General features: G+C 25.4%; 2 protein-coding genes across 2 annotated transcripts in view; one reads left to right on the forward strand and one right to left on the reverse strand.

Moving 5' to 3' along the window:
- Positions 1–1,700: 1,700 nt before the first annotated feature.
- Positions 1,701–11,090, reverse strand: part of LOC106790557 — a 31,328-nt gene continuing 21,938 nt past the window's right edge. The window contains exons 2-3 of the mRNA XM_014755541.1: positions 6,396–6,479; positions 1,701–2,845 (exon numbers count right to left, since the gene is read on the reverse strand). Coding sequence (XP_014611027.1) covers positions 1,703–2,263 — 561 coding nt within the window. The 5' untranslated portion in view covers positions 2,264–2,845; positions 6,396–6,479 and the 3' untranslated portion in view covers positions 1,701–1,702. The remainder of the gene's footprint in view (positions 2,846–6,395; positions 6,480–11,090) is intronic.
- On the forward strand, positions 7,561–8,827 carry LOC106790558. Its single transcript, XM_014755542.1, has 2 exons — positions 7,561–8,198; positions 8,290–8,827. Exons 1-2 carry the CDS (start codon positions 7,802–7,804, stop codon positions 8,295–8,297), a joined length of 405 nt encoding a protein of 134 aa, XP_014611028.1. The 5' UTR covers positions 7,561–7,801; the 3' UTR covers positions 8,298–8,827.

The following is an 11,090-nucleotide window of genomic DNA, read 5'->3' on the forward strand; positions in this document are numbered from 1 at the left end:
CTACATTATTAGAACAATTACATAGTTCCCACATTTATAATATAAATAATATATTATAATAAAATCCCTTGTAGATGGAAGGGGATTTTATAGTAGGTCCCTCATTTTGTTTTTTATGTGAATACTAATGACTTGGAAAATCCACTGGGAATTTGAACCTACGACGAGAAGTTTTGAAGGCGAACGTTTTAACTACCGAGTTATTCAAGACGATTAATAATAGATGCTTACGTTTCCAAAAATATTACAGAAAATTCGTTAACATATGTTATTATTTTAAAATCAATCCAGAAACGAATCTTGTATTACCCCAAAATGAGAATAAATGAATTTATACACAAGAGAAATATAACAATGTGATTGCTTCACAGTTTTACTCGCTTCCAATTAATTATTTCATTATTAATATTAAATTATGTTAAGTATACGGGAGAAATAAGATTAAGACACACAAAAATTATTGCAACAGTTATTTTTGTAATATTTGTTATATTTTATATAATTGTCTTTTTACATGTGCTGTATTTTTAAAATTGTCTCTTATAATATAAATTACATTTTCCTATAAAGTAAATTTTTTAGTTAATTTACATTAATCATTTTAAGCAATATTTTTATAATTGAAAAATTTCTTCGGTATATAAAAGTAAAATCATATTAAAATATAAGATTTAGATTGAGATTACTGATTGCAATATGTTTTTGGCAATTCGTTATTAGTAATAATATTATAAGTCTGAAACAGAAGAAAATCTCTTGTTTCTTTGAAGTTGTTACTAATTTTGCGGAAAAAAATTGTACACAATATAATATCCTCAAATGTAAGAATAGAACTTTTAAAACTATCTAATGCATTTAAAACAATTCCAAAAAAAACTCCTATAATATCTCGAATTAAGAAAAAGTTTATTCATAAAACTTTTAATATATAACGCTTATTAATTAAAACGCATCTGAATAAAAGTTTTATAAGAATAAGATAAATATTTTAGCTTCATTTACGATTTCGTCATGTTATATTTATTGAAAAAGATTTTATAAAATAAAAAACGAAATTTGCAGGTTTTAAATAACGCTCATTATTTTCCTTATCCTCTTTTTTGTACTAAATTTCTAAACACTTTAATCAAATTGAATGATTGCTTTGTAAATGAAGCTTTTATTTTTTAAAAATATTTCAGTAAAAAATTAACAAAATCAATTGTATCTAATTTTTTCTAGAAATACTTTTAAGAAATAAGAGAATCTTTTTTTTTATTATTGTCTCTACTATTGACCGATAGAAATAATAATATACTTTAAAAAGTTCATTTAACATTTTCGGTTTTCGTTTTACAAACGTTTATAATAAATACTAAGTTGAACGTTATTAATATTAACGTAGCGTTACGAACAAATAAGATTCGGAATGAAAATTTTTCATTGTCGTAATAACGTTCAGTATTATTATATACGAATAAAAACACAAATTTATAGTAGGCTTCTTATTTCTACCCTAATTTAGATACCAATATATATGAACGGAGTGAACGTTCTTCGTTGTAACATATGCCATAATTAACATTAGTAATAAAAACTTGTTATATTCTTCGATTAATCAAGTATGTCTATAAGATTGATAAGTTTGAAACTACTTGTATTTGAATGATTTACTCCAATTATAATAATAATTTTTACTCCAATTAGATTTCTTTTTCTTGCGTTATATACCATTAAAATAAAATTTAACCTCAACTTTCTCAAGTTGTTTTGCCATAGCAATCGCTTTTTCGAGTGTTAAATTTTGGTCTTTTTTTAATATGGATTTTCCTGCTTCGCTTCTTATTCCAATTATAAATTGAGCGAGTAAATGAGCTTTTGTTCTAACATCAGGATAACAATTAATAATTATTGTTTTTAATGCGTGGACGTATTCTGATATATTTTCACCTATTATTTGATATCGATTAACAAAACGATATTCAGCAGCTTCAAATCCAGTATAAGATGAGTACATTTCTTCTAATTTGTATATAAGTTCATCGTATGAAAGTAGATGAGGAGGATCAGGAGATACTTTTTCTTCAATATCCCCCATAATTTCAGGTTCCATCATTTCTAATAACCATTTAACTTTGTCTTCTTTTGCTATTTGAAAAAATTCTAATAGATGTTCGAATCCAATTTGCCATAAAAGAAATTCCATAGTCTTCGGAGAAAACTTTTTAATATATCGAGATATTTTTGGTGTAAAATTCTTATTGAATTTCAAATCTCTAACCATTTTTCACTTGATTTTGACAGAAATTAATAAAATCTTATTATTAGTTTTGAATAACACGTAGTTTGATTACTTGTTAAAAGATTTTTGTTATATATCCTTTGTTACACTTTCTTTTTTTTTTTTTTAAATAAATATGTTTACAAATTCAAATTTTCGAAATGTATTTTTGAAATTATTTTCCTCTTTTTTTATAACGTCAATGCCTTATTATATTTAGAAATATTCTATTTACGTTTAGATCTGACAACGAATGAAGAATCGCAATGTCGTATTAAAAATAAAGAATTTTTACTAATAATGTATAATTTTAATAAGAATAGAAATACTAAAGTATTAATGTATATTAAAACCGTTTAATGAAACCTGATCGAATCTCTATTTAAACTGAACTGTCGAATAACAGGAGAGGTAAAGAGCTGATATTTAATGTCTAAAATGTGTCCTTATTCAAAATAATAACACATGCCTGTTTATTAGAAATAGTATATAGAATATTGCGAGTGTAAACATCGACTCTTGTTTACCGTCCTTCTTAATACGTGTTGTAGTATAGCCACAATAACGTTGTTCGAGGATGGATAGCTAGAAAAAAAAAAGAATCAAAATACATTTTACTGTGGAAATATTTATTTCTACGTTCTAACTAAACGTTTCGTTTATTTATCCATTTTTTAAATTTATATTAAAAATGTATAAATTTAAAAATCGACATGAATATTATTCCTAGCAAGCTAATATTAAAAACAATGTCTACAATATGGTAGTACAACAAAATATTTAATTTTTCGTTTCTAAAAATAATATGCTTATACGTGCTAAATAATATTATTGTGATTCTTACATGAATAACAAGAAACTTAGTCATTAGTTCTAAGAATACTTTCAAAACAAAATAGAAAAACGTATACGTATCTAGAAGATCAAACTCTTTCTAAATTTGCTACATACATATCTATTATATTACAGTCAAACCTCGGATAGCGAGTAACTAAGTCCACAAGTATTTCACAATAATTGCAGAACAGTTTGATTCTATTTACAAGCGATGCCATGCAATACGAGCATTAAAAGTAAGTAAAGTACAGATTAACTTGTTTCATTTTTACTTATTGTTAGTTCAAACAGTATTAATTTAATATATTCAAACAGAATTGTGAGATAAATATAAGTAAAGTAATGATAAGACATTGTAAAAAACTTTGTAAGTTGTGCAATTAAAACCTGATTATATATTAAAACAGATTATAATTGAACACGCTTTAGGAAATGGTCTAATAGCATTTAGAATAATTCTATTCACATACAGTGACTCACGAAAGTATTTGAACAGTTGCCATGAAATATTTTATTAATTACAATAAGTGTATTACAGAACAGTTACCGACATATTATTAACATAGGATGGAGCTATGACTCTGTAGATTATACAGGTACAATTTCAAGCAAATCGAAATATATATACAGTAGTTATGATTTATTTCTTACAAACGTAAATTTAAATCGAAATTTAAAATATTACTCTAATAATTAAAAATATATTACTTTGTTACAGAAGGAATCATCTTTGCTAATAAATTCTTTGGCGAATTTTGATCTTTTCTTCTTATTAACACATTGCGTACGGCGCTCTGCGCGGTCAAACCGCGCTCAAAACCCGCACATTTCCGAACGCTGTAGCAGCATGCTTCTTGGTGAGCAATCTAAAGCGGATACATACAATTCTAATTTGTTTTGGTATTATATTCACATATATTATTCTTAAGCATGGGAGAGGCTTTGTTATCCTGGTAACGCAACAATCTATTTGCCGTTGCTTGTTTACGTTGACGATTGATTCGAAATAAAACATGAGAACGAGATATCTCGTGACCCGTACGCAACGTTTGAGTGCATAAAAACGAGATATCTCGTGACCCGTACGCAATGTGTTAATATTACGAATGTATAGCTTCTTTCTGGGAACCCTAGCATGATAATCATTTTTACGTAGCACTCTTCTACATAATTCTAGGTGTACATCTTTCTTAAAGTTTTGGTTAACTATTGTTGCAAGTTTTGTAGCAGTAATCTTTGGATTTTTTTTTATTTCACGGATCAAAGCTGTTTCTTCTCATTCCGCTAACTTCTTTGGTCGACACTTGAACAGTATTTATTTTTTATAATTCCTTCMGATTTCAATTTTTTAATAATGTAATGTAGATTTGTTTATATTTAAAAATTTATTTATTTCACCCTATGTTTTTTCTTCTTTGTGCGCGACTTAACAATTAATATTCTATTACTTTCARAAATTTCAGATCTTTTCGGACTCATGATCAATATCGTAATATTTCACTACGAATACTGGATTGTGACTGACAAATGTGCATAAGGCAACAACTAACGATCTTCCATGTATCCATTTAGTACGTGAAAAACTTTTATTTTCATTATTTCTTGATCTTAGTTCTGTGTGTCGAAATACTTTTGTTGCTTCAGCAATCTTCACGTTTGTAAGATATAAATCATAACTATTGTATATATATTTCGATTTGCTTGAAATTATACCTGTATAATCAACATAGTCATACCTCCATCCAATGTTAATAATATGTCTGTAAATGTTCTATAATACACTTATTATAATTAATAAAATATTTCATGGCAACTGTTCAAATACTTTCGCGAGTCACTGTGTATATCCCTACAGCAATACTTTAAATATTATAAATAAATATAATATATAATATATATAATAAATAAATATATATAAAAATAACAAATGTTTTTTGTCTACAGTATCAATTTAATATTATATTACTTGTATATAACATATTTATCGGTTTTGTTTTAACCGAATTCTATAATGTCGTTTGATAACAATTAAATTGACTCACTTGGGACCATAGAAAACTAATTTCAACATTCATTTGTAAAAGACAATCATTATAAAAGATAATAGAAATAATATATCATTTATTATGTGAATAAAATATATCATTTATTATATTTTAATATAATCGTTCAATAGTCATTTTAATTGTTATACTCTGCAATGGTTTTCACAGTTTTCATTCTTTTATGGGAAATAATTAGAATTGCATCCAAAAATTCTGTGGTATTACGATTTCTGAAATCTTCCAAATGCTAGATATATTTATACATATTTTACTATAAGTATACATGGAAAATTGAAAGTAGGTAAACTGAAGTTTTGTATATTTGTCAAGAATTGTAAATAATATCAAAAAATTAATTTTATGGGTTATACAAAATCGATTGTGAGATGGTTACATCTTAATTAAATCAATTTAAATTCAAATCATCAATTAAAATTGGCCAAGATTAGATTTGATAACATCCATACATATATTATGCATAATAAAAATCCCATATTTTCAATTACAATATGATATTAATTAAATAATATCTGCAAATCATCAAAAAGAATATAACATCAGCTAGATGTTATGGTGTTACAAATAATACGATCAGATATAAAGGAGAAGTTTTTAATCCACAATCATCAAAATGTCATCAAATAAGTTAAACTACCATTGGATTCCATGCAATGTTAAATATCAATATCAACATTTATATATACTAGAAAGCAACCAAAAGCAAAATGTATGCAAGTTAAATCATTATCAATAAAAGGTAAGAAACCTTTACTTTCAACATTTGTACATGCAACTTATGTTAATTGGACAATTATTCATTTCCAGTCTTTTTTATCCCACATTACAATAACTGACAATATCAAAATTTGTTTCAGCAGCAGCTATCACAATTGTTACACATTGATATGGGACTTGATTACTATTCTACATTATTTGAAAATGGTTTCTTTCTTTACTCTATAGAAGAAAAGAGTCTTAATCAAAAGACATATTGTTTCATCCAGACGAAATGATGGTGACAGTAATATTAATTATACTGTTTTGGAATACGTGTTACGTACTAACACCCATCATCCACTTTATTTAATTTAAATAAGGTATCCATACATGTGAAATTTTGACACAAGATTTCGACTATTCGTAAACAAACTTCTAAAAGTATTCATCTTAAAAAATTCGGATGGATAAGGAGCAATAAATGATATTACGAATAATGATCAAAACTACAAACTGGATACAGATGAGCAACAAACCCGCAATGCTGTATGATAATCCTCATTTATGTCATCAACTCGATTTGGGATCTCTATCTCATTTGTACTTTTTAGTTTCTCTTGCTGAAAAATAGAAAGATATAATTAATGAATTTATTTGATGAAATCTTTTCAAGAAAAACGTGTATCATATGAGAATTTAATTGAGCATCGTTAAGGCTACCATGAAAGAAAATCTGTGATATATTTTAATATTGCGATAGTAGAAAATAAGTATTAATTTTAATAAATCTTCTCTTTTTGTTTTTTTTTGTGAAAAGTAATTATGCTAAATTTTCTGTTACACGTGACCTTTTAGCTACTGTACAACTGTTCTCAGCTCTGTAATTTTGTACTTTTATGCTATATTTAATTTAACACTCTTATTTGTCTTTGATTTTTGGTGGATGTTAAAAGTCGTATACCATAGAATAAAACCATTTGAAAATAGAAGAAACATGACATGTTCTATAATAGGTAGGTAAGTCGCAATAAAAAGAAGAAGAGAGTTTTAATTTGTAACAAATAATTCTGTACGTTATCCCAATGATATTGTATTTTAAGTTTGATATCTTATTTCTTTGTAACGCTACAATGATACTGAAGAAACAAGATTTTGTATGAATTGTAAATTTTCAATAAACGAGATAGAAACGATTATAATTTTGGAAAATACTTTTAATTTTACAAAAGTATTACATTTACAAAAGTACGATATAAATAAGACGTTTAAATTTGTCTATGTTTATATTTGAAATATTCTCTACAAAATGTTTATAATCATAAGACATTGATTATTTACTTTGAATAAGAATTTATGATAAGCGCTGAATATCTGTCGTTAGCTTATTTTGTATTTAAGCAGTTAGGATTAACATGTAGATCGTTATATAAATTTATAAGAAAATCCCTGTCAGAATACATATGTTGTTTAAAAGTGAAAAATAGTTGATTGTCAAGTGACTGATGCGACCTGAACGGAAAATTCAGTATTAGTCACCTATAACTGACAAAGTAATCAACGTGTTCAATATCGAATCAATTAATATCTATCAAACGGTCAAAGTATATGTTAGAACTTACATATTTTTAATCTTGTTGATATAATACATTTGTGGTAACGATTATTCACCTTCAATACGATACTAATATCATATTCACTCAAATATCATAATACATAAAATAAACATAAAACGAATAATTTTAAATATAAATCATTAGCGTCTTTCAAAATACAAAAAAAAAAACAATATGATTTTTCAAGTTAATTTGCCAAAATTATAAAGTGTTTATTAATAAAAGTGAATCAAGGAATAAAAGATAAAACTTCAAACGAGTTATTTAATTACGTGAAAATTTAAAAATTAAAAATATTTGATTATTTCTGCTTTGAAATATTAAACAAAATGGATATTATAGCAAACGCATTAATGATAAAAGCAGAACGTATACTCAAGAAATTTACTAAGGATAACATCAATTTTCCCGATTGGCTAAATCATTTTGAGTATTTATATGATTTTCTTTATATTGGAAATTCTCATAAAGCTGCCTTTTTATTAAATATGTTAGAACAATCGGTATTTAATGCTCTTCACAAAAAAGTAGCTCCTAGGAAAATTTGTAAACTTCCATACGATGATCTTATATCAGAGTTAGAGGAAATGTACTTTTCTCATCCGAATATGTCAGCAATTGATGAACGTTTCGCGAAACGAAATCTAATGGTGGGCGAATCCGTAAACGAATATAGTGTGGTATTATTAAAATTGTTGGAAGAATGCAGGCTTAGCATTGACTCAGGTAATCAGTTAATAAATCAATTCATACAAGGACTGAATAGCATCAGAATGAAAAAAGAATTGCAAGCAATAAAATCAAGATACATTTTCAGTGACTTAGTCGCAATAGCCTTAAGAATGGAATATCAAGAGATTAATCATATAAAGGAAACGATGCTATTGCCAAATTTAGACTAGAAAAAGACCGTAATTACAACTACAAGTTTTTCGAAAATAAACAAAATAAAAGATAAAAAGGCAAAAGAAGTCATTGAAGAACAAATAAGTTTTATGCTCGTCAATTTTATGAAGATTCTTAGTTAATCGATGAACTAATATCTATCAAACGGTATATTTGGAATACTCTATTATATTATGGAATACTCTAGGAACAAAAGAAGTTTTTATTTCTAATGGGAATTGTTGCACAGATTGAAAAAATCCGCGTTCATTCCGTTAATATTGGTATCTTAATTATGATATAAAAAAAAAAAAGAAACATGCAATAAAGCAGTGCATTTGTCGGTAAACAATACCCCTGCATGTTATTAAAATGATTAAATATTTGAATCCTGGATCTTATTTCTATGTAATTAAATTGACATTAAAGAAGTAATATATTTTATTGACTGTAGCAGACAAAAACGGAAAGTGGTATTAATTCTTTAAAAAAATGTCATTATTTAATGATAGCTTCCAGTGTAGAAATAAATATATATATATATATATACATTTTGTTTAAATATAGAAAATATTTATGCATATTAATTTTAATGAGATAACATTAGATGTATTTATTAAATAGATATAACACTTATTATCATTTTGTTTCAAGGATAATACAAATTTTTTATATTTTAATATGCTATATATATATATTTATTTCTACAAGGGTTACTAAAGTGAAAAAGAATATAGTTAAAACATTTATATAGAAATTGACGTAGTAGAAATTTTTACTTAGATATTTTAAGTTATTAAAGTTAAAACAGATTTGGGAGGAAACAAATATGTCACGAAATATTGAAAGAGAATGTAAAGAAAATGTTTTGGAGAATAAGAACGTCAAAGGTTTCATTGTCAGTACTATAATAAAAAAAAGAAAATCATTAACCGGTGACTTTGTATGACGATCAAATTTGCAATACTTTATAAATTGTTTATAATGATTAATCATATTGATAACTCGTGGAAAAATTTATTTTAAGCACTGAGTAAATGTACCTAAACTCTTTTCTCCATGTAAACAGTTAAACTTAAACGGATTGTTAATCCGCTTCCGTCAAAGAATTAAGATAATCCTCGAACTTTTGTATTTTTATTTTTATTAATATTTTAATTCATATGTTGCGGTTAATGTTGATATTACAGAGATTTTATAGAATACCTAGAATATTTTGCAGATTTGCTTCTTAAATTGAGGAATATGCAAATCATAAACATTGCCTGGTGATTTTATAGATTTTATATATTCTATAAAATGCAAACATATTTTCTGTAAATCTATAAAATGTGTTTAATTAGGCTATTTTTAAAGATTGGAGAGGGGAAGTGATGATTTTAAGATACTGTAATTGAAATAAGTCATAGAAATTTAAAAATATGTACAAAATGTCTTTCACAATTTTCGATCAGTGGGGTGTGTTTAAAGCATGGTAGGAAGAGGGGAATGAGGAAAAGAATTTGAAGTTATTGTAAGTGGAACAAATCAAGGAAATTGGTTAATGGGATTGTTTATATATTTTTTAAATTTATTTCGTTAATTTTTTAACTGAAACCTTTTTTTTTAAAAAATAATAAGTACTGTACGGAAAGTGATATTATAATTTAATTAAAATTGTTAGAAATTTTTTTAATTAATTGCACAAGAAAAATAATGAGTAATTTGAAATTTTTTATGTTGTCTTTTATTTTACACGATTTATTTTGATTACAATAACATAACATAATCGTACATTAAACAACCAGATTTACCACGATGTAAAATTTTGTATCTAGTAGAACTCAATCGCGTCGTCTAAATAAATAATATATATACATATATGATAACTTTTTCATAATAATTTAATTAAAAGCTATAAAAAATTACTTTCATTTTAATTCCAAAGAATAATTAAGATAAAAATGATGTATTAAATAGTATTTTAATGAAAATATACAAGAATAACTTTGGATTTGACTAAGTATGGACTTGAATAAGTTTGCCTAATTTTTGTATGACATTATTTTTTTAGTAAGCTTATTACATTTGTAAAACAGATATTATATGTAAATTAATAAAAATGATAAACTTAGATGCTAAAACTATTATTTAACAAATGATTAATTGCTTAAATTTTACCTTATCTTGCAATCTTCGTTTTTATCTATCTAATGATCTTTTACTTTTTGGTTTTCCTATCATAATCATAATCCTATGTGCTGTTTTATTATTTTCCTTTATTGTTACGTACCTTATCTAACTTTATATTTATGAGCATTATGATTGATATGATTGAGCATTATAAACAGTTTATAGAAAGTTACGAATTTAAAAATCGACCAATTCTAACGTTTATAGTTAGTTTACTTTTGTTTATCATCGTTCTGATATAATGCTTTGTAAACTTCAAAGTACTTTCAAATTGTAATCGTGTAACATATTTTCTTTACTTCAATCCTTCCATATCTTGTTACATTTATTTTATGCTCAAGTCAATATTAACTTTAGACACATAAAATTCCTAATCATAACCTACTACGTTAATCCTTATATTAATATTCTAACTGGATTCTAAGTATTTTTACGAGTTCGTGTAGAAATAAAGATATTTTTCAAACTGTAAAATAAATATATATTATATAAATTATATATTTTAAATTATAAAAATGATGGTAAATCACATATTTATGATAATTCATAAATGTAATATAT

Source organism: Polistes canadensis, unplaced genomic scaffold, assembly GCF_001313835.1.
Source record: "Polistes canadensis isolate GaletaPanama2010 unplaced genomic scaffold, ASM131383v1 scaffold_246, whole genome shotgun sequence".
NCBI lineage: Eukaryota > Metazoa > Arthropoda > Insecta > Hymenoptera > Vespidae > Polistes > Polistes canadensis.